The sequence below is a fragment of the Podarcis pityusensis genome, assembly GCF_964106645.2.
Source record: "Podarcis pityusensis genome assembly, chromosome: Z".
Taxonomy (NCBI): Eukaryota; Metazoa; Chordata; class Lepidosauria; order Squamata; family Lacertidae; genus Podarcis; species Podarcis pityusensis.
Window position 1 is genome coordinate 10,288,521 of NC_138044.1, and position 24,528 is coordinate 10,313,048.

Here is a 24,528-nt window from a genome sequence, read left to right on the forward strand (position 1 = left end):
AATCCACATTTAAGAGAGAGATGGGACGATAGTTCTTAAGTTGTGTCTTTTCAGCTTCCGTCTTTGGTATTAATGTGATAAACGCTTCCTTCCATGACTCCGGTGCCCTCTTCCCCTCCATAATTTCATTGCTGACCTCCATCAAAGGTTGTATCAAGTAATCTTTTAATGTCTTGTAGTACTTGGAGGTCAGCCCATCTGGCCCTGGAGATTTGCCCAATTGCATGTTCTGAATGGCTTGTTCAATCTCTTGTCGTGTTATTTTACAGTTCAGGATTGTCCTATTTTCTTGTGACAATTTTGATAATCCATTTTTTGCCAAAAATTGTTTAATCTCAGCCTCGTCTTGCGGCCCTTGGGTGTATAATTTTTTAAAGTATCTCTGGAAACACTTTCTAATGTCCACAGGATTCTGGATGTTTTTTCCTTCAATCTCTAAATTTGTAACCGTATTTAATCTTTGTCTTCTCTTCAACTGCCAAGCTAGCAGTTTTCCACATTTGTTCGCCGACTCAAACGTTTTTTGTTTCATTAATTTGACCTTCCACTCTATTTCCTGATTTATCAATTTAGAATATTGTGTTTGATAAAGTTTAATTTCTCTCAGAGTTGGCTGTGACTTCGGGTTTAATCTTAGCTTCTTCTCTAATTCTTTTATTTTGTCCAGAATCTTGTCTTTTTTCTCATTTTGTGTCCTTTTCTTTACAGCATTCTGTTGTATCAAGAATCCCCTCATTACAGCTTTACTTGCGTCCCAGACGATTCTTTTTTCCACCGTAGTATTCATATTTATCTCAAAATAGTCCTTCAAAGCTTTTTGGGCCTTCTTGGTAATTTCCTGATCTCTAAACAAATTGTCATTCATCTTCCATCTAAAAGAGCCGGTTGGTAATAGTGTCATATCCATCTTTACTGCATTATGGTCGGAACAGGTCTTTGGGCAGATTTCCACTTTTCTGGCCTTAGGTGCCAGGCCTCTAGATATCCATATTTGGTCGATTCTTGTCCAGGTCAGTTGGGCTTCAGAAAAGAATGTTCCCTCTCTTCCTAGTGGGTTCTTTGTCCTCCAGATGTCAATCAAATCCATATTGTCTGTCATTTCTAAATAGGTACCACTTTATAGCGGGAAGGTAAACGGCATTTCCGTGTGCTGCGCTGGTGCTGGCTCGCCAGAGCAGCTTCGTCACGCTGGCCACGTGACCCGGAAGTGTCTTCGGACAGCGCTGGCTCCCGGCCTCTTAAGTGAGATGGGTGCACAACCCTAGAGTCGGACACGACTGGCCCGTACGGGCAGGGGTACCTTACTATGCCCCACAAATAACTCAGAGATGCATTTTAAATAAAAGCACACATTCTACTCATGTAAAAACACCAGGCAGGCCCCACAAAGAACCCAGAGATGCATTTTAAATAAAAGGGCACATTCTACTCATGTAAAAACAAGCTGATTCCCGGACAGTCCACAGGCCAGATTGAGAAGGCAGTTGGGCCAGATCCGGCCCCTGGGCCTTAGTTTGTCCACCCATGGTCTATACTGACTGGCAATGTCTCTCTAGGATTTTGGACAGGGACACTCTCCCAGCACTATCTGGGAATGCTGGAGACTGAACCAGAAGTCTTCCTTATGCAAGGTGGATGTTTTACCACTGAGCTACAGCCTTTTCCTGGAGTGTAGGGGGAGGGCTAGTACCTCTGGTGGGGGACACAATGTGCCACTCTTTGGGTAGTTTGCTCACCTTTGGTCCACTCCCTGCACTCAGCTCTCACCTGGGACTCCTAGAAGCTGTCAGCAAGCGGCAGCAACCACAACTCAGGAATGGCTTCGATTGGCCAGTTAAACCTGCTGAAAGTAGCTGATGGGTCTCAAACGCTTGGTGAATTAGGGACTTCCCTCCATGCAAAGACAAGTTCTGGTGGATTGAGCGGATGAGACCAATAGTGAATCCAGCAGTCAAGAAAGTGGTTTCTGCATGGGCAGATGGGGCTCGTCAACTAGGTATCCCTTCTTGGAGGACAACTCTGATCCTAAAGCTCTGCTGCCTTGTGGGATATCTTTGGGAGAAGAAAAGGCTAAGGAGTAAACCCAATGCATATATGGAACGTAGAACCTAAGACAGCTGGATGGTGCCTTGTACTCCGCCTTCTGGCAACTCCTGCAGCCAAGCTGGTGCCAAGCATATTGCTCTGCTTTCCTTTAAACCGCAACAGCAAGGCTGAGAGGGAGTCTTGCCATCTGGGCAGCCCCCATACACAGTGCCCGTGCTTGTGCCCTATGGAGGTCACTTTGGTGCTGCCAATGCAGCAGTTTGGCTTCTCCCCAGAAGTGTACACCATTATCTCTCAAGACCGCTGGATGCCAACAGTCTTTCCTTTAAGACACATGAACTTAGGAAGCTGCCTTATCAGAGCATTGGTCCACTAGCTGAGTATTGTCTGCACTGACTGGTAGTGGCTCTCCAGGATTCCAGATGCATAGCTGTCAAGTGTCCCTTATTTGGCGGGACACTCCCTTATCCCAGCGCCATGTCCCGCTGCTGTCCCTTATTGATGAGGCTTCATTTGGCTGCTGGCTGGGCTTTCTGCCTTTGGCTCAGAGGGGCTCAGAAGTTGAACATACCTGTGCCCGGAAAATCCCTTATTTTGGCTGCTGATCCCTTATTTTGGCTGCTGATCCCTTATTTTCGAGGCTGCTGGTCCCTTATTTTCAAATCTGTAAGTTGACAGCTATGTTCAGATGAGGAGCTCCCCCAGCCCTTCCGAGAAATGCCAGATACTGAGCCTGGGAACTTTCACTAGCTACCACTGCCCTTGCCCTTGCTCCTGCTCCTCACTACATGGTTATGAAGCCTTTACTGCCCAGAGTCAGTAGTACTGATTTACTTTGCCTGTGCCCATTTAATGCCAGCCTACCTTACAGGGCTGTTGTAAGTATTGCCAAGCTAATGTATGCAAAGCACATTGAACAGTTGAGATATGTTCTGTGAATGCTAAGTGTTGCTGCTGCTCTTAGTTAGGTACCTTGATAACCACATACAGAACCACTTCCATGTGTCTTGGGAAAATGCCAGTTGTAAATGCTCAGTCTACACAGTTGGTGCATCTTATTGTCTCCACCCCCATCGTTCAGCCCGAACACTGAGATCCAGCGTCGAGGGCCTTCTGGCGGTTCCCTCATTGCAAGAAGTGAGGTTACAGGGAACCAGACAGAGGGCCTTCTCAGTAGTGGCGCCCGCCCTGTGGAATGCCCTCCCTTCAGATGTGAAGGAAATAAGCAGCTATCCTATCTTTAAAGGAAATCTGAAGGCAGCCTTGTTTAGGGGAGTTTTTAATATTTAAAGCTGTATTGTATTTAACACTTTATTGGGAGCTGCCCAGAGTGGCTGGGGAAACTCAGCCAGATGGGCGGGGTATAAATAATAAATTATTATTATTATTAGGGTAAAACCAACTGCCCATCATGAGTTTACGGAGGATCAGAAGGGCCATTAATGAGCAAACATACCGGTAACCTGGAAATCTTTTTATTTCCCCACCCACCAACTTTGATGTTATTTTGGTCTTTTGAAGACTAGAAATTATATATAAGAAGATAGCAATGATACCCCACAAGGGGGAGATGGTTATGTGACTTCTTTAATAGTTACATTTTTTTTAAAAGGGTCGTGTCTGTATCACACTTGTGCAAGGAGTCTCTTCAAGCATTTCCAGTTGGGTTGGTGGAGGGGAAGGAAGTACCGTATCTGCCTTGGGTGCTTAATTGTATTGTTTTAAAACCAACCATTAGTTGTGTGATTATAGATCACCTTGGGATTTATGTGAAAGGCAATTATTTACTTATTAATTAAACCCGTGCAAAAATGCAGCAACTTGTGGAGGGTGACTAGAAGGCAGAAAACCTCAAGCGATCAAACATGCAGTTCTTACTGCAGGCAGACCCGTGCAATCAGTCATGCAGAACTGCAGCAGGAAGTGGGTGCTTTGATCATTCTTTATTTATTGTAGCACACTGAAAGTTCTCTTGCAAGACACTAGTATGCAGGGGTGCCAACTTGAATAAAATATTTGGGAGCTAGGTAAGCCCCGCCCTGCATAATCTGTCTGAAGATGCAGTGCATGCACACCATTTAAATGGCAATACCCATCAACTTGAGAGGGGCTGGCCCCCTCAAATATTTTATTGGGGGGGGGCTGAAGGGACCTCAGCCCCTAGGAGTTGGTTCCTATGCTAGTGTGGGCCACCAGCTCAATTTGTGAGTAGGGACTGTGGAGCCTCGCACACAGAGCTGTGCTGCCTCTTTCATCTCACATTAGTCACACAGCAAGCAGATTAGCCACTACAAATTAAGACACACAACAGTATGATCTGCCAGGGGGGAAGTTTCCTGGTAAAAGCCTGAAGTGCATACAGTTTTCTACTTCACAGTGCCCAAATGGAATGCGGTCAACCATTTAATAGTCCACTGGGGTTTTTTTCTGGTTACACAAAGCTAGATAGGAAACCAATTCATTTCCAGAAGGGTAATCTTGGTTTAATAGCCAATAATAATAAAAAAAAACACTCAGAGAGAAATAAGTGGCTTGCCACACTTTAGCTTTCAAGGACTAGTATTAGGCGTTTTGGGAGGGCAATCTTTTCAAATTTACTTGTTTCCATATAACCAAATCTGACCAAAGAAGCTTGGAGCACTTGCTGGGTTATTGGCCCTGATCTAGAAACCATAGTTTGTAGACCATGCAGCAAGGATGGGAAAACTTTGGCTCTCCATGTAATTGATGGAATCCATCTCCCATAAGTCCCTGATCATTACCTATGCTGGGTGGGGAGCTGGGAATTGGGATCTGGAGAACCAAATCTTCTCCATCTCTGTCTTACAGGAATAGATCTCAACCTGGAGCTCAGTCGAAAAGCAAGATCCACTGGGATAAGTGAGTTTGGATTGTTGGTGGTTCTTGGGCTTTCCCTGACTGAGCCCCGACTCAGCCAGGGCTACACTGGTGTAAGTCACTTACCGCAGCTGAGCTGAAGATAGGCTGGTGCAAGCCACTCACCCCGGCTTATCCAGCTGAACTTAAACCAGTGTAAGTCCCGCTGAAAGAGGCATTCTGGGGGTATAGCAGGGGCAGGACAGGGCAAGGAGACCTACACCAATTGCCTTTATATGAGTGAGCAAACTCATATAATCTAGCACCTTGGTGGAACTTAGCCAACAAAAAAGGTACCTTAAGTAGGGCATAAATGACACCAGCTTTCTTTAATTAGGGTTGCTCTGCTGCTTAGCTGAGGTTAGATCCATTGAAATCAAGGAGACAAGATCGTTATGATTTAAGTCCCATTTATTTTCTAAACACCAACAATGGCTTAGAATGTCTCCAGACAGCTGCAATGCATATTCTTAGCAACAACAACAAAAGAACAAAATACAAAATATGAATGGTGATAACTTTTGAATGCAGAAGGAAAACATATGGAATAGAGATGGATTCTTGGTGAATTATTAGGATAATTATTAGGATTGTTAGGCTCATCCACACTTTCTCATGTCCCACTGCCTTCCCCTGAGGAAAACTGCTCTTTAGCACTCAGTCGGAGCAAATGGCAAACCTTGTTTTCTCCAGATTGACTTTTGCTCTGATTTAGTGGTAAAGAGCAGCCTTTCCCTATGTAAGGAGCAGGGCAAGGGAAGAACCACTCAGACCTATGCTATCTAGGCAGGAGACAAGCAGAAGTGTGGACAAGTCCCATGTTGGGCAATGTATTATGTATTGGATATTATACATTGTCCACAGTACTGAAGCATGCAACACCTTCCCCCACCCACCCACTTATATTAAACTCATTGTATTATAAACACACAAAAACTGGATTCTCAGATACTTCCTAGAAAAATAAGTGCTATTTTATATGTAGACAGATACAGCTCTCCTTGTTTAAAAGGCTGGGAAGAACCATAGGAAAAAACATGTTCCGGCAAGCTTTGATCAGTCTGAAGACTGTTCACAAAAGTTTTTTAGTAGTTTAACAACCATTGAGAAAGAGATCTTCCACAAATTCCTCCATTAATTCTACAAAGTCGTGGCACAAAGCACAAGATGAGTCAGTAGGCCACCATTCAATCCAGGTCATGGCATCTAATGGATACTGGTATCTACAAAAAAGGGAGAAGGAAAGGGGCATTTTAAACTAAGTGAAATAATGGAAGGAACGCAAACCGCTAAAGTAAATTTGATGGATCTGGCCAATGATGCATGTCTTGGTCATTTACAGTTTACACTACTGCAAGATGCACTACATGGGACTGTCTTTGAAGAGCGTTCAGATACTCAGCGGGTGCAAAAAAATTCATTCTGTTTTAATGCTTAATTTGTTCTAGCAATTTCATTAGTTTCCAAGGGTGGTCATACGCCATGTAGGGGGCCTTCTTTGCATCACAAGGCAGTCTAAAAATATTACCATAACTAACTAAATAAATAAATAAAAACCTGCATGTCTATTTTCTACTGTAGGTAGTGCTCAGGGCACGGTGCTAAAACTGTACTATACATTATGGAAGGAGAGATGTCCATTGAACATTTAACTTTATACATTTTAAAGGCTGTCACCAATTAAGTTCTACTCAGAGAAGACCCATTGAAATGAATGGTTGCTCTCTCCACCTCCTCTCTTCACCCCAGTCTGCCAAAAAACAACAACAACCCAACTTTAAACTGCTCCCTGAAATACTTTGGGTTGTGGCCAACTGAACTGTACTGTAGACCTTTTGAAAATAATGGAAATAGTCTGACATTGGGTTCAACTCTTTCTCTTGCAATGCAGAGGTGAAGAATACATTTGGGTAATCTCCAAAATAACACTATTACCGCCTCACCTCTTCCCCATCATCCCAAATATTGCTGCTACAATCCTAATGTGTAGAATGGAGTATCCTGTTCAGGTTTCTAAGCAGCTAGCCCTGTTCTCTTCCTGAATACTCCATTCCCCACCCCCTCTTCATTGGGCTATTTATTGGGATCCCTACTTAGGTTTCTCCCCACCCCCACCTACATAAGATACCCTCAACTTTTCTCTAAATTAAAAAAGCCCCAAACATATTCTTTACATATCATGCACTGTAAATCCAAGGTTACTTACTTGGCATTGGCACCATCTCCTATCTTCAAGGCCTCTTTCCCCATGATCAAGTAATTCTCTCCTGGATTAAGCTGAACATCGACACATGAATTCTTTTTAATAAAGATGACTTCTGAGTTCTTCTGAGCAAAAGCCTCCCCTGGAGTAAAAATAGAAGGAGGTTAGAAGGAGCCCAAAGGCCAGCTAGTAGTTCTGTCATTTCTGCAAGACAGAACCATAAAGATAAAATTTATATTTGTTGTTCTGCTCATGTTTGCCTCTGACCCTGCCCAACACTGGCATACAGCCCTCAGAAGGCTGCCCAGATGGGAAGGTGGCCCTTGGGGTGAAAAATGTTTCCCTCACCTGCTGGGGGCAAAAGACAAGGAAATGGCCATGAGTTCATGCTCTCTTCATGGAACACTTTGGGAAGGGTGGGGATCTTCCTGAGATTAGAAAAGGTAAAGGGATCCCTGACCGTTAAGTCCAGTTGCGGATGACTCTGAGGTTGCGGCGCTCATCTCACTTTACTGGCCGAGGGAGCTGGCATACAGCTTCTGGATCCTGTGGCCAGCATGACTAAGCCGCATCTGGCGAAGCCAGAGCAGTGCACGGAAATGCCGTTTTACCTTCCCGCCAGAGTGGTACCTATTTATCTACTTGCACTTTGACGTGCTTTCGAACTGCTAGGTTGGCAGGAGCAGGGAACGAGCAATGGGAGCTCACCCCATCACAGGATTCGAACCGCCGACCTTCCGATCTGCAAGCCCTAGGCTCTGTGTTCCTGAGATTACTGGATGACAACTCCCACCATTCCTTTGGCTAGTTAAACAAACTGTGGCCTTCTAAACGGTGGTAGGGTGTTGTTACTATGTTATGTGTTTTTGTGTTTTTATATTGTAAACCACTCTGTGGTCCTTGGATGAAGGGCGGTATAGAAATTTAATCAAACAAACAAACAAATCTCTGGCCATTGGCTTGATGGGGATTGGGACTCCAACAATAACTGGAAAGCCACAGGGTTCGCTGCTCCTGTTGTAGCTTAATGGAATCATTTCAGCTCATGATAACAAATGCTCTCACCTCTTTTATAGAGATCTAGGACAGTTGCAGTGTATTTAACAAAGCTTCCTTCTGGCTTGGAGGACAGGATATTCACTTTATAGACTACAGAGGAGAAATAATAATAATAATAAATCAGTAACAACAACAATGCTGGACAAAGGTTCATTCTTGAGTGTGTTCATTAAAAGTGACGGTAAGAGTCTCTGCATTTTCTCTGAGCGGAGGTGGAAGGCTGCTATCACCAATTCCCACCATCAATAGCAGACAGCATGTTTTCATCTGTGACATCTGATGATGGAAGTCCAGTTAAGTCATTTTTGTTCTCCTGGGAATTTTAATTTTAAATAATTGCTTGCATTTTAAAATGTTGTATTTTACGTTTTGTATTTAAAGTCACAAGAGGACTACCTCCAATGTGGGCTGAGCAGGATCCAGTTGTTCAGCTCCACTCCACTGCCACAGGAGCGAGCTCTGATGCATAGTAGGAAAAGGTCAAAGGGCAACACCAGGACTCCCCCATGGACATCTTGCAGGCTTCCCTTTGGGCCACTGTGAGAAAGGACTAGATGGGATCTTTGAACTGACCCAGCAGGGCTCTTTTTATAGTCTGAAGACCAGCCTTAGGGCAGGAAATGCCCCCTAAATAATCCTGGCACCTTGTTACTTATATTCCTGAACCAGGTTTGAGCGCAACTTTTGCTGTGGGGGTCTTTTGTAAGTTGTCTGAGAGCCTCCTGGGGCTATAAAAGCAGGATATAAGTATTCTAAATAAAAATTTAAAAGGGCTGAAAGGTTGCTGAATTTTAAACACTAGACATTTAATGTTCACTGTTGGTTTAGTTGGTATTTGGGCCATTTGCTTACAGGATTTAATTTGCTTTATTGCACATCTTATTGGGATTTTTAAAAAAAATAATAATTAAGATTTCCCCATATTACAGTAAAATAACAACTACAAAAATCAAACACATAGAATATGGAGTCCTCTCTTAAAAGTAATTATTGGTTAACTCCCAGGTCACCCCTAACTACAGAGTGATTTAGTAGTCAGACTATCTGTCTCACTGTTATCAATCACTACATAATTATCTTCTGTCAGCAGGAGCTAACAGAGAGACAGCCGAATCACTATTCCTCTCTCCTGGAAGTCCACACATCTTATTGTTTTAATTGGCATTACAAACTGCCCTGAGTTTAATATTACACAGGATGATTTATATAAATATAAAATTAAAGATCATCTCCAGAGTGTGGAAATTTTGGGCATTTGCTAGAATCCCAAGACCAGCAGAGGAGCCTGAAACCCTAAGAGTGCAACCATTTCTACATTTTTCAGAGTGTCCAAGAAAATCAGATGCAATACAAGAAAATGTGTACTTTTAATACCCTGCCTTTTTCACATGGGAGGGAGGCTGCACCTGAGGGTCCCAAAATCACTGGCCAGTAAGATTATACAATATCTGAACCTGATTTCCATGTTGCATGCTTGCCAGAACACACTAAAACGGAGGCAGCCAATATGTTGCCCTCAAGATGCTAGACTACGGCTGTCAACAGCCTTGGAGATCTGAACATGCTCATAATTTGCTCTTAAACATTATCAGGCACAATCTGAGGCCAATGTATCATACTATAGTACTCATCTCCAAACCACAGTGTTGCTCCTTTACATTCTCCCCATTTTTGATTGGGGGGGGGTGTTCTGAGCATCATTAGGCCCTAACTGAGAGATAAAATAATTCAGTTGATAATTATTTTTATCTTGCTAGATCAGGCTGGAAGGTCTCCTAGATCAAGCTGACCCAGACACCACCACCTAGAATCTTACACCAGCTCTGGAGTGCAGGATATACTTTTCCACAGGTCTTGAAGCTCGCAAAGGATGCGGACAGAGGCTAAACCTCTTCTGAGCATGCTAAGACTGGTCAGGTCTCTTTAAACAAAGGTTGGATCAGTCAGGACCATGGACAGTTCCCAGTGGGCCCTACTAGCTCAAGGATTCACTCCTGTTGGGGATGTTGTCCAGCAGAGAGCTGGAGCTAGCTGGAGCCTTCAGCCTTTGAGTCAAGTAAGAAGGCCCACATCCTCAGACTGGGAGATCACAGGGGGAAGTGCTTAAGGGTACTGTGTCTCTTTGTGACACAGCCTGTACCTCTTCTGCTTCATGGCACCATGATTACACAAACATAAGAAGAGCCCTGCTAGATCAGGTTGTAGGCCTATCTAGTCCACAATCCTATTCTCCCCTAGCCCACAACCCTGTTCTCACAGTGGATGACATGATGATAAGCACACAAGTCTCAACGGGAAACACACAATCAGGACCTGATTGCAACAGAATTCTCCCTACTTGTACTTCCCAGCAACCCATATTGCCTCCGACTCTTGAGGGAGAATATATCCATCATGGCTAGGAGACATTGATGGCCTTCTCCTCCATGAATGTGTCTAATCCTGTATTCCAGCTTCTTTTTAAAACACTGCCCTGCTGGTCAGATTCTAGCTGTCATCAAGTCAGCTGTCTGAGGGACAAACTGCCCTGTGCTCCTGGCTTGGTCATTAGCACCAGTTCTGTTCCTGGATCTGATGGAGGAAGGGTGCTTTCAGGGAAGAGACTGTTCTTTATCAAGCCCAAGATCACAATAACCACCACTGACACTGGCTGTAACTTTAATAACTATAACTTGGAAGAACTTGTGCTTGCTTTCCCCTCCTCCCTCCCACTCCTTTCTCCTTGTGTGTCGTGTATTTTTAGACTGTGAGCCTGACAGGAGGGGCTACCTTCATACTATTTTTAAAGGGCACAGCCTGACTCCCTCCTTTGGCAATCTTCACAGAACTCTAGCCCAATGGTTGCCATCAATTTGATTTGAATTAATTTTATAATGAAATGATTTTAGAATGTTGTATTATTTTATTGTTGTTAGCTGCCCTGAGCCGGGCTTTGGCTGGGGAGGGCAGGATATAAATAAAAAATTATTATTATTATTATTATTATTATTATTATTATTATTATTAAGCCTTTCTGAAACCTTTCTGAGTTAAAAGGCAGAGTAAAAATGCTGAAAGTAAATATGGGGGGGGGGGACGAATAGCATGCACTAACCCTCAAAATCTTACCATATGCAATGTCCTTCTGGCATGCCACTTCATTCCGAGAATTGAAACTTATAGACCCATCCAGTCTTTTCTGCATGCGGCCACATTCCGCTATGTTTGAGCAAAACAGAGAAATAGCACAAGCAGAAACTTTTTGCCTTGTTCCAACTTCCTTCCCCCCGCCCCAATTTCTGCTTAAGTTGTTCCAGTTCAGCGAACCAAGAGAATCCTTTAATTCTTCCTACAAAGCAAAGGGCAGGGGACTCAAAAAACAGCCCAATAAGGCTGAGCAACCTCAGCAGCCATGGAATTCTGAATTACTATTGTGGGAGGGGAACAGAATGGAATGGCTTGAAGGTTGGTGTGGCTGGCTGGAACATTTTGTTGTAGCTCACACATATAAATTCCTATTAACAGCTGGAAACACTTTCACACTAAGGCCCTCAATGCAATGAGTCACACTGCACGATCCTGTAATATATTAGCAATTTAAACGCTGGCAGCAATGTCACTTGGGAAGTGAGTTCCACTGAAGTCAGTAGAAATTTACTTGCATGTAGAGTGAGGGAGAGATTTGATTCCATTCTTATTTAAAGCCGAATTTATCAAATTTGCACTTTCCAAAACAATATGAGAACCAAAACATGACCACCCTCAAAATGTGCACTTATCTGAAATTTGCTATGCTGTTCTACATCCAAACAATATTTTTATGTATTAGGGGAACATGTGCACAAATATGAATATATTAGTGAAAATAACATACAAAAAGGCATTCTGCAAGCCATTTCTCCTAATATATTAGTCAAAACTGATTTAAAAATTGTTTATTGGAATAAATGTTGAAGAAATTTTATTAGGGTTTTTTTAAGGAAAATTTGCAAATTGCTACAGAAATGTGGAGAACTGAAGATTGGAAAAATCAAACAGAGAGAACTAAAGCTGGCAAATTATTCCATCCCCATTTGCAAGAAAACATTTTTACCTTCCATACATTTGCACTCTACCCCTTCACAGAGTCTTACGAGTGAGTCTTCTCCATAAGGATCGTAAAATACAGAGCACTGTTTATCTGTGGGAAATCAAAGTTTCAGAAAGACAGAGGTTGGTGGTTGCCAAAGTCCCACGAGCCAAGATGTAAACAAGAATACAGAGCAATTCTACTGAGAAACTCAGAAAGAAATCGGAGCCTTAATGAGGACCAAATAAGATGTGAAATTGTGGACATGACTGCAATTAGCACATGTGTCTTTTGGTATGTAAACAGCAGCAGATGCAAAGCCTGAGCAGCTTTGGAGTAGTGTGGTGTGGCTAAGGGGAGTTTTTCTCTCACCTCTTCAAAGCTACTGTTTGCATTTCAGGGGAAACTCCTCTTGACACCAAAGGGAGTTGCTTCCCATGAAAAGCAAACAACTACAGAGAGGAGATTTTTGTTGAGATCATGACAAAGAGGGAAAGAATTCAACTCCCCCACTCCACAGCTCCATGGCCACACCGACTTCTTCAAAGCAACTATTTCCATAACCGAGAACCCTGTGTAATTAACTGCATTCGTGCAATTAATGTAATGTCACATTTGGTCCTGGAGATCACACCACTCTGACTGGTGCATGACTGGCTTCAGACATGACAGAGGTGTGGCTCAAGTGCCCTTGGGATGCCCCTCTGATGGTCTTACCCAGCGGAGGCAGCACTGGTGTAAGCAGCACCAGGTGGCTAGGGGCAGTCCCCATTCCCGGTAATATCCTCTATATAGTGTTGCTCCAGGGTATTGTGGGAAATTAAAATGACAGCTAAGCCCAGTCACCTGGTGCTGCTTGGAGGGCTGGGCCAGGCAAATTTATTTCCGGGAGGGCTCAGGGCAGGGATCAATGATGGACCCTCCTAAGATGCCAGAGTCCTGGCAGCTGCTCAAGGATGCAAGCACTAGCACAAGTCCAGCTGTGAAGATCAAGTGGGGAAAGGGAACAGAGGGAAGCTGCCTTATCCCCTGTCAAACTACTGCTCCATCTAGCCCAGCACTGTCAACACTCAATGGCAGTGGTCCTCCAGGTCTTCAGAAAGAGGTCCTTCTAAGACCTGCCTAGATTGAAATTTGGACCTCTTGCACCCAAAGCCTGCTATATACTGCCATAGAGCGATGGTCCATTGCTTAGGGCAGAGTTCTCAAAACTTTTCATGCTGGTGACACACTTTTTAGGCATGCATCATTTCGCAACACAGTAATTCAGTTTTACTAGCAAACTAAACTGTTATGTACTGAGTTGAATAGGATCCAAAATGCAGCAGTCTGATTGGTCCTAGAACAATAGGATTCAGAATGCAGCAGTCTGATTGGTCCTAGAACAATAGGATCCAGAATGCAGCAGTCTGATTGGTCCGCAGGAGCCACCCAATCCAGCTCCAGGTGGAAGTGAATCCGCAACCTGATTGGCCTACAGGAGAATCCCGGAATTAGCCAATCATGTGGGGCCCATTGTGTAAATAATGTATATAAAGCAGGCATTTTGGGGGAACTTCCATTCCTTGCTACTATGAGCTGAATAAAGAGCATGAAATCCACGCTCGATTCCGAGTATATTTCACAAACTAACCCCTTTCCAGCCCCGGTAGAAGAGCAGGGAGCATTCGCACGACACACCTACACACTGCAGCCGACCCACTAACGTGTCGTGACACACAGTTTGGAAAGCTCTGGCTTGGAGGAACTGTCTCCTTACCAGGGGTGTGATATTCATACACTGTGAAGCTTCCTGGGCTTGCCATTCCAACACGGAATACTTCTGTTACTCGGAACCCAATGCACAGAAATTCATTTGCTGGAATCTTATTGGAAACAGAATACAAGTTAGGATGGATTGACTTGAGGAATTTCCCCCCAGCCATGGGGCCTATCTTCCCCCAATCTCCTTGCATTGTAAGTCCAGAGAGCCCAATTTCATTCATGCAAAACAGTCATGGGGAAGCAATGTAAATTTAGCCCCTGCAAAAAAAAAAAAAAAATCAATGAAATCTGCTTGTGGTGTGTGGCAAAAAGGTGACACCATGCAGGGCACTGTGCCCCCCCCCCCACTAATTCCACACAAACATCCTCCCTACAAGCACAGGGCAGTATCCCAATCACTCTTTCCATTAGTATAAGGATTTCCATTCGTACAATGAAACCTCATCACAGCGCCCTCCCCAAATCTGCTCTGAATGGTTAGTGCTGAGCTAAGCAATGGCTTGGTGTGCTGTCCAAATCCAGGGTCATGGTTTAGCTCTCTCCAAACTAACCACATGCTGTAGCCAAGGTTTGTCTTGTGATTTATGGCATGTCAAACAAAAACATCCTGAAGGTCCCAGGCCACAGAGAGGTTAGGCTGGCTTCAACTAGAGCCAGGGCTTTTTCAGCTGTGGCCCCGATCTGGTGGAACGCTCTGTCACAAGAGACCAGGGCCCTGCGGGACTTGACATCTTTCCGCAGGGCCTGCAAGACAGAGCTGTTCCACAAGGCCTTTGGCCAAGGCACAGTCTGACCCCCCTCCTTTGGCAATCTTCACAGAACTCTAGCCCAATGGTTGCCATCAATTTGAATTGAATTAATTTTATAATGAAATGATTTTAGAATGTTGTATTATTTTATTGTTATTAGCCGCCCTGAGCCCAGCTTCGGCTGGGGAGAGCGGGATATAAATAAAATTTTATTATTATTATTATTATTATTATTATTATTATTATTATTACTATTACTTTTATTTGTACCCCACCCACCTGAATGGGTTGCCCCAACCACTCTGGGTGGTTCTGCCACTGAGCTATGGACCTTCCCATGGCTCAGCTCAGCATAATAGTGCAAGCAGCAAAATGACCAGGGAGAAGCAAAGTGGCCATGATCTTCTCTTCTAGAGCCTACACATTTTGCACTAGGCCATGGTCTGACTTATGTGCAAATCAGGCAGAGCTAAACACCTCTCCCGCTGCCACTGCAATTTGGAACACAAACTGCAGCTGTATTTGAGTAAAAGATGGAAAATACTGGGATATCCAGTCATAGCCAGCTTGCATCACATTGTAGTCTGGCCTCAAGTATCTCAGTCGTTGGCACATTTTTAATTTATTTTTTAAGTTTCTAGCCATTGGTTTTCACTGGTTAGGAAAGATGCCTCAGTGCCGTGAAAAACTCATTCCTCTATTCCCCTTCTTTGATACCTGAAAGAATGCGCTATGCAGATTTGGAAACCTGGCATAACAGATCATAATTAATTATTAATAATACACTGGTGATGATAATGATAATAACAATGATTTACAAGTCAATACTACCCTTCCTCCCAAGCAACAAACACCAGACTGGTAAAACAATGTCGCGAGGCCTCCCCCTTATGTTGAATAATAACATGTGGACACTGCATATTGGGTCAATGGGCAAAATTTAGGCTACAACTTTATTGGTTACAGAATGTGAGTGGTATTGGCTTAGGCATTGGAACTGAACCGACTATATCTGACTCCTGCCCGTCATGCAGGAAGTCTCACAAGGGTTAACCACCAGTAGGGGGAGCCCTGTTGATGTACATCAGGGATGTCCAACAGGTCGATCATGATCTACTGGTAGATCCCCGGGTAGATCGTGGTCAATCGCTGGGTCCCTTTCCTTAGCATTGGTAAAACAGAATCCGGCCCTGCCCTCCATTGTTGCATGAGCTGCAGAACGGAAGATGGAGTTTACTCAGTGAGTAAGCTCTTTCTCCCTTGAGCTTAGGCTTGAATTCACAAAAATCTGTGCTTTCCTCCTACCTAAAAAAGCTCAAAAACTTTGACCTGAACCCCAAAAAAGGGGGAAGATTCAATGCCAGTTTTTAATTCTGTGAGTAGATCGCAGTCTCTTGGGAGTTGTCCACCCCTGATGTACATCAACTCAGAGCTCCCCCCAGGGTCACCGGAAGGTCGTGCCATGGCCCTAACCTCCACCTGGGCTTCGGACAGGAACCACAACCCCCGGCTTCCTTTAATGGAATACCCTTTAAAATGGAGGGGCAGGTGATGGCCACACCCCCCCTCCCCCAAACCAGGTTTTTACCAATGCCTAACCGCTAAACCTTACAAAAGTTGTGACGATTGCTACGAGGTGGGCGAAAACCAAATGGCCAGTGCCAATTTGCCAAGTGGAAAAATTCCTACCAGGCCCCTCAACGGCGACCAACTGAGGTCCATAGTAAGGCCAATATGACGAACACATGAAAAGAGAGCTGGAGGGCGGGAGATCCACGGAAGCCAGAACCAGAAGGGGGGATCCCCCGGCCGTGCGACTGCTTAAAAGGGGCAATCGATGCCTCCCAGCCAACTGGATTGGCTGGCCGAGGGCCATGACGCAGCCGGGCCTCCCTAATGACGAGGGGGCTTACCCCAGCCCCCGCTGAGTGCGGAGGCCACGTAGCCTGCCCGCACCACCACCCACTGGGAAGTGGACCGGCCTTATCCAAAAAAACACTTTAAAAAGTCAAAAACTTATGTTTATGCCCAAATCAGTTTCCCCCTACACCAGTTGCACAACTTGGTGGATAATTCTGAGATACTGGTTGATTATAAGAATTAGGAGAAGATCCAGCCCTGGCATAGAAGAACTGGAAAATGACAATAACCGATGAAACATTTTATTTTAATGAAAAGGACAGAGAAGCCATAGAGAACCTACCGAGTCTATTTGCACCAGAACATGTCCATTGGTTATCTCATAGCTTGCAATCAACTGGTCAATGTTATTCGCAAGCTGAGCAGGGAGAGGGAGAGAGAGAGAATTCAGCAACTAGTTTTGGCTGTGACCACAAGAACAACTATATTAACATATGCAGTGCCTTCTTTCTAGGGAAAAACGGTTCCAGTACTCACTGGCAGTGCCTGCACCCGCCCCGCCACAACCATCATGAGCTCTGCCAGTGAGGCAACCAGGGCACATGTGGCCAGCAGCCAGGGCAGGGCAATCTGTCACATGCCGTGTCACCCACTCTCACACTCCTCGGGGAGTGGGACACTTGCATTCCAGCCAGCCCTGGGGCGCAGAGGCAGCAACTGGGCCCTGGCAGGAAAAGGTGTCGGTAGTGCATACTAGAGCATACTACCAGGAAAAAAGCACAGAATCTATAGCAGAAAGCCATAAAAATAGGCTATGATGGTGCAAGTGGAATTGGGTTGCATGTTTTCATGAAATGGCTGTCATGTTAAACTGGTAATCTAACCTGAACTGGGCTGGTTTCAGCTTGAGGGAGGCCTTGTCAAGAGGTCGCCCGATGGACCGCCTCTTACACTGCAGGATCCCCAGACTTGGGGTTACCCGGTGCCAGTGGAAAGTGACAACATGCTGCCATTTTAAATTTTTCACAATGCCCCAGGACAACATGGTGCATAGGACTGCAGAGCTACCAGCCACGATGGTCATGTTCTCCCTCCAGAGTCAGAGTTGCCAGGAATCACAAGTGGGGGGAGATCTCAGGTCCTGCTTAGGGACTTTCCACTGGGACATCTGGTTGGCTGTTGTGAGAACAGAGTGCTGGACCAGATGGGCCTTTGGCCTGATCCAGCAGAGCTGTCCTGATGTTGTTATTTATTTAACAGGGGTGACCACCTTCCTTACAATAGATAAGTCTTCTGTGTTTGCTTCCAATCCACTGATAAGAGATATATCCATCACGGCATGGGAGGAGGCAGACTGAGGTTCTCCTCTGATAGGCTTGTACCTACACAGGGTAAAAGCAGAACAAGACCTTGATTCCATAAAGAAAACAACCTTCTCCCACTCTGGTTCCAATATGCATCCTCTACCTATTCATTACTAATATGCCTCTGAATACCAGCTATCCCTTCCATTGAATACACCCACTTAAACACACCCAGCTTCCATGCCAGAATCAGATACTTACCCCTCTTCTTTCATTCTGAATAGAGAAGCGTATAGATGACAGGTGTATGTGCCAGGGCAAAGGGAGTATACCCGCACTATGTTGTGGTCCTGTCTTTTTCTCTGCTCTTTTAGTTGTGGAAGCTATTATGCCATGCTCCCCATGGCAGCCATTTTGTGACTGCTGCCATAACACTCACTAAAATTCCAAATGCGCCCACTCACTCAAAAAAGTTCATGGCCCCCTGGCTTAGATGATTTGGGATGTATGTAACTAAGTTTCTACTTAGAGAAGGCCTACTGAAATGGGCCCAAATCAGTCATGACCATTAATTTCAACAAGTTCACTCCATGTAGGACAACAAGTTCACTCCATGCTACATCCTCTCTGGTTTGACGGTTACGCTGACTTAAAAAATATGGCTAGCCAGCCCTGCTACATTTGGGAGACACATGTACGTATCCTGCTGAGCTGGTTCTTGACAAGTGTGCCAAGGTCCAACACTGGGCACATTAATGGATGTATTTCCAATTCATGGAGGGTGGCAGAAAGCCCTAAAGGTTCCCCAGACTAGAACAAATCTATGAATTCAAAAATCAGTGGTGTTGTATCCAAACAAGTTTTAGACTAGAGGCCATGAAATGAATGGAAGGAAGTTAGTCATGCCCATTGATTTCAATCTGAGTAAGACTTATATGGATGTAGCACAGTAAAAATATATCTAAATGGAAAATGAAAACCAGAATAAGCAATCATATAAGATCAGAAGGTCGGCGGTTCGAATCCCCGCAACGGGGTGGGCTCCCGTTGCTCAGTCCCTACTCCTGCCAACCTAGCAGTTCGAAAGCACGTCAAAGTTCAAGTAGATAAACAGGTACTGCTCTGGCAGGAAGGTAAACGCCGTTTCCGTACGCTGCTCTGGTTCGCCAGAAGCGGCTTAGTCATGCTGGCCCCATGACCTGGAAGCTGTATGCCGGCTCCCTCGGCCAATAAAGCGAGATGAGCGCCGCAACCCCAGAGTCGGTCACAACTGGGCCTAATGGTCAGGGGTCCCTTTACCTTTACTGAAAAAGAATGGATCAATCTAATATCCCTAACCCTTCTGTAACAGCTATTCTGACCACCAACATTATAACTGTATATAAATCCATCTTTTCATCTCTTCAACTCCTGTTTAACTGCCTGTCTTTCTCAACAGACCCCCACCCCACCCCCTGCAAAAGTAATGCCTTCTTGGCTCCACTCACTATTTCACCACACACCACGGCTGCCAATCATTCTTCCATGTGTTCTCCTTTGACATGGAGACTAGTATTAGGACCAGTCCTCAGCCAGCCCCCAACTTCATGCCTTCTTATATACAAACATACATACATGCACACATACATTTTATTTGTATGCCACCTTTCCATAGTTCAAACCATGCTCAAGGCACCTGGCACCTTACAACATGGGGGGTGGATTATGTAATTACAAATGTAACAAAAATAGCCGTAAGCAATAAATAAAACAGCAAAAAGTACACAGCCACATCAAACATTTTCACATAAACCATAACCTCTAAAATAAAGATACAAAAAAGTAATATCAATAACAGTAACAGCCCCCCTCCACACGAAAACCCCCAGCCCAAGAGTCTGTTCAGCAGCCTCAGCCTTTGTAGCTGGAGTCATTCACGGCCCCTCCCTCCCAGGCAAGGTGGGGAAAGGCCTGCAAGAAAAGGATCAGGTCTTCCAGGACTCACAGCCAAGATGTATAACCAGTTCAGAGGGTCACACTGCCTATTAGCCTCTTCCTTTCTAGCCTCAGTGTTGCGCTTGCAAAACTCAGAAGTACATAAACAAATCCAAAATAAGACACTTGTTTCCCAACCACCCTACCCTGGCATTTCTGACAACTGGCACACAGAGTGACAGGCTCTCTCTTGGGTCATCTGGACTTACTTTGCACAGGCCGTCAAGTGCTTTGCTTCATCCAAGTAGCTGGAGGAAGAGCTCCTCCCGTCGATATTCATTTCTGCAAATGCAACAGCAGGATGTGTTTACCCAGGCGTTTCAAATCCATTGTCCAGTACACAGATTCCTAAATGGTTACAACAACCCTGAGTCCTGGTTCTGTACACTCAACTGGAGGAAACTAATTAGTTCCAAAGTCTGAGCTTTTTTAAAATAACAACAACAACAACAACACATTGGCTCCCAGTACGTTTCTGAGCACAGTTCAAAGTGTTGGTGCTGACCTTTAAAGCCATAAACAGCCTCGGTCTAGTATACCTGAAGGAACGTCTCCACCCCCATCATTCTGCCAAGACACTGAGGTCCAGTGCCGAGGGCCTTCTGGTGGTTCCCTAACTGCGAGAAGCCAAGTTACAGGGAACCAGGCAGAGGGCCTTCTTGGTGGTGGCACACGCCCTGTGGAACGCCCTCCCACCAGATGTCAAAGAGAAACAACTACCAAACTTTTAGAAGACATCTGAAGGCAGTCCTGTTTAGGGAAGCTTTTAATGTTTAACAGACTATTGTATTTTAATATTTTGTTGGAAGCCGCCCAGAGTGGCTGGGGAAACCCAGCTAGATGGGCAGGGTATTAATAATAATAATAATAATAATAATAATAATAATAATATACAGCCCTACAGTTCAAACCAGGATTTCAGAAGGTGCTCATCACTCAGGCAGGTGTGGGGAAACCCTTTACATCCTGAGCGCCACATTCCTATCTGGACAACATTTTGGGGGCCACATGGCAGTGCTAGGTGGCAGGCCAAGGCAAAAGTGAGTGGAACAACAAATATAAAATTTTACTTTTGCACATTAGGGTATGTTCTACACATATTCACACACCTTCATTCAGGCAAGCAGAAAGAGCTATCAGAATTCAAGGACACCTTCAAACCTGGCAAAACACTCACAGAATATACTCATAGAATTGTAGTGTTGGGAGGGACCCTGAGGATTATGGAGTCCAACCCCCTCAATAAAGGTGTGACCTGGAGAGAATCTCAAGGGCCAGGCTGAGAGGCCTGCTGGGCTGCATTTGGCCCTGGGACCTTAGGTTTCCTAGCCTTGATTTATGGCATTTGAACACAAATACACTCCTCCAATGCAGAGTTGAAGACACCAAACCCCATTTTAAAAAGGAAGTGCTATTGGAATGTTATCCCCCACCCCCACCCCTAAATTTCAAATTAGGGTCAGGAGATCACTGGCAAATTAGGAATAGGATTCTATACCATCAACAGATCAGCAGAAGAAATTGAGATAGGTACAGCTCCTGGAACAGGAGAGGTGTACAGAGATCAGAGAAAGGTGAGCAGATGGGTGTCAGATTTACCATATTTTGGACTCGTTGAGAAATTCACCCAGCTGAATGGGACACAGCTGTGGGCAGCCTGAGGAAGCACCTTCTGCCTTGGTGCCTGCCCATAAAAGCAAACCTATAGGGAGAGACTAGGGTGATACCAGCAGATTCTGGGAAGCTTTTTCGTTGTGAGAATTTGGAACGGGTGATCGGTGAGTTTCTTTGGGCCATGGGTGAGAGCCAAGGTGGATGGCGGAGAGGTGTTGGGTGGAGAGGTGTGTTAAAAGAAGACGGAAATGCTATCTGTACCTATTCATTACTAATTTGTATTAATGGCTTTATTGTGTATTTTTGTAACATCATAGTTTTTAGCTTTCTGCACACTGTTCAGATACCTTATTACATATTAAGCCATATAGAAATAGTCTGAATAAGAAAAAAGAACTTATTCATGCAAGCAACATGAGAAAAGACGCTTGTAGCAAAATCCCCTCTTCTTCACAGTTTGATGAAAGAGTACAGAAGAACCACCCTGAGTTCTTCAGATAAAGGTTAAGATACAAATTTTAAAATTCAATTCAAAATTCAGAAGACCTTGCTTGCAACCGACCACCTTAAAGTACAGGGCTACCAGGTCCAAACTCTGAAATGTCTCCTGTCTCTTCATGAATTATTTTATTTCCCCCATACCTTCATTTATTTATGATGCTTATAGACAAAAGATGTCTGGGTGGCTTATGATAAAAGCATAATCCAAAACACTTTAAAACAGAAATTATTACTTTCTCACCAGATGGTGACTTGATAGCAATCTTCAGCTCAAAGTTACAAATATCTTCAGAGGTGCTGATCTTATAATATACGCTCCTCACCTGTACAAGTCCAGATTTAAAACAAAACAGAACTCAAGTTACATTTTAAGAGAGTTTGAACTCACCAGCCAAGTATTTGACATCCATATCTATCCATAATTTGTGTGAAAATCTCAGACCTGATGAAGAGTGAACTTCTAAAGCAATCTATTCATGGATGAGAGTCTTACCTAAATAAATTCAGTTCATTTACAGTATTTAGGTCCAATAGGTTGCTCTCTGGAGCCCACTTTCTATAGGTGCTTCCAGACTCTCACTGTTTTCAGATGGGGTTCAAATAAATTACCAGCAAATTCACGTTTCACAATTATAGTTGAGGGAGAGGCCTTCCATCACAAACCTACTTCCTCCAAAATATCAGACTTTTTTCAACAAGGCATTGGGAAATGCACTGGGAAAGTTGGGATTACGCATGATTTGGCACATGGTAATCTAACCTCCCCCACCCAAAACAAATCAGAACACATGTTCATTAAATAGCCAATTCTCCCTGCAAACTAATCAGGATGAGTCCTCAGCAAACAGGTCATCTGGAAGTGACCCAAAATGCTTAATTCACGTACATTCACTGTTGCTAAGCCGGTGTTGCTGCCTGTGCGAACCTCTAAGTCATCATTCAAAGGAGCCTGGATACGTTAAAAAAAATGCAGAAAGTGATGTTAGTGTAAATTAGATCCTCATTAAGTGTGTGGGCTTAAAAAAAAAAGTCCTCGTGATAATTCATCAGGAAATTTTAATGCAAATTACTTCTAACAGACATATATTTGTATCTGGTCCTGCCTAATAGCCACACATTTTTGCAAAGCGATTTTCCTAAATAAAATAACATACAAAAATGCATTGAACTAATATATGCCATTTTTATGCATACTTGACCCCAGTACATGCATTTGGCTGTGCTTCAGTTCATGCATTCTCTGAAAGGGCAAATTAGGTAGGCTTGCCTTTAAATGCGAACCAAACCAAATTTCTCCCCCAGTCCTAGTGGTGCTGTTTTAGCCACAGCAGCATAAGCAGCAGCAATTCAGCATTTTAACATTGGAAACAGAAGGGATGGTGATTCAAAAGGCATTTCAAAGCCATTTTGAAAAAGATTAAAACCCAGCCAAACATCTATTACAGTCAGCCAACCATTAAAGAAAGTACAAATTGTAGTACTGTGTCCAACTAAATTCTACTCAGAGGAGACCAATTGAAATTAATGTAGCCGAATTAGTAATGCCCATCAGTTTCAATGGGTCTACTCTGAGCAGGACTAACATTTTTATTTCATAAAATTTATATGCTACTTGGTTGTTAAAAAACAACAACAAACAAACTCAAAAAGGTTTACAAAAAGATAAAACAATAACATTGAGAGAAATTTACAACCCTACTTAAAAACATACAAAAGTTAAAATACTAAAACAGATTTAAATTACCTCAACTATCTAAGCCTCTGGGTAGGCTTGTCTAAAGAAGAATGTTGCAGGGAGTTCCAAAGTGCAGGTGCTGCCATACAAAACAATCAAGTTCTTATAAATGTGGAACGGGTATTATGTGGCACCTGTAGAAGTGTCAATTCTGACTTCCAGTTTGGCTTGCCATGGCTGAGCCATTTCGCACGGGATATTTTGAGGATGAGATGGGAGTAATCATCCTTCCAACCCCCCCACCCCAGGACCGTAGGGGCAGCTTCACCTGCAGATCGACCAACACTTGCCCCCAACATGAGGGGGCAGGTGGCACTGGGTGGAAAACACCTTGGGTCTCTTTGGCAACTTTCCAAAGTCGCCGCCATGAGCAAGCGAATGAACTCCTGTTTTTAAGATGATAATTCGGACTTAATTCATGGGCATGCTCTTAGTGAGGGGAGATAAACTACTCTGCTAACTGATCAGCGACTGGGGAGTTAAAGGATTCCAGTGGAAGAGAGACTATCTTTATTATGGACTGGTATGTCGGAACAGAAAGGGGGGTGTCAAGAGCAGAAGATGGGAACTAAGGCTTCTAACCAAAGTACAGGCTTATCTTTTCTGGTATGAGATGAAACGGAGAGGTTTGGACATATGCCTGGAATAATTGGCAGAAAGCCAGATTTCCTCCATTTTGGGACATGTCACAGGGATAATTACAGGCATGATGAAGAATCAAAAGCGAAAGACATAGATGAAAATAATCACCCACACAGAAACATATCGTTTTGATATAACTCGCTTGCTGGACG

General features: G+C 44.0%; 1 protein-coding gene across 3 annotated transcripts in view; it reads right to left on the reverse strand.

Moving 5' to 3' along the window:
- Positions 1–5,316: 5,316 nt before the first annotated feature.
- C5 (complement C5) overlaps positions 5,317–24,528 on the reverse strand; it is a 69,427-nt gene continuing 50,215 nt past the window's right edge. For all 3 annotated transcript variants that reach the window (XM_080990777.1, XM_080990776.1, XM_080990778.1), the window contains exons 31-41: positions 22,886–22,948; positions 22,241–22,322; positions 20,094–20,166; positions 17,886–17,988; positions 16,950–17,024; positions 13,993–14,098; positions 12,258–12,344; positions 11,294–11,383; positions 8,192–8,275; positions 7,130–7,268; positions 5,317–6,146 (exon numbers count right to left, since the gene is read on the reverse strand). In XM_080990777.1, coding sequence (XP_080846903.1) covers positions 6,017–6,146; positions 7,130–7,268; positions 8,192–8,275; positions 11,294–11,383; positions 12,258–12,344; positions 13,993–14,098; positions 16,950–17,024; positions 17,886–17,988; positions 20,094–20,166; positions 22,241–22,322; positions 22,886–22,948 — 1,032 coding nt within the window. In that variant the 3' untranslated portion in view covers positions 5,317–6,016. The remainder of the gene's footprint in view (positions 6,147–7,129; positions 7,269–8,191; positions 8,276–11,293; positions 11,384–12,257; positions 12,345–13,992; positions 14,099–16,949; positions 17,025–17,885; positions 17,989–20,093; positions 20,167–22,240; positions 22,323–22,885; positions 22,949–24,528) is intronic.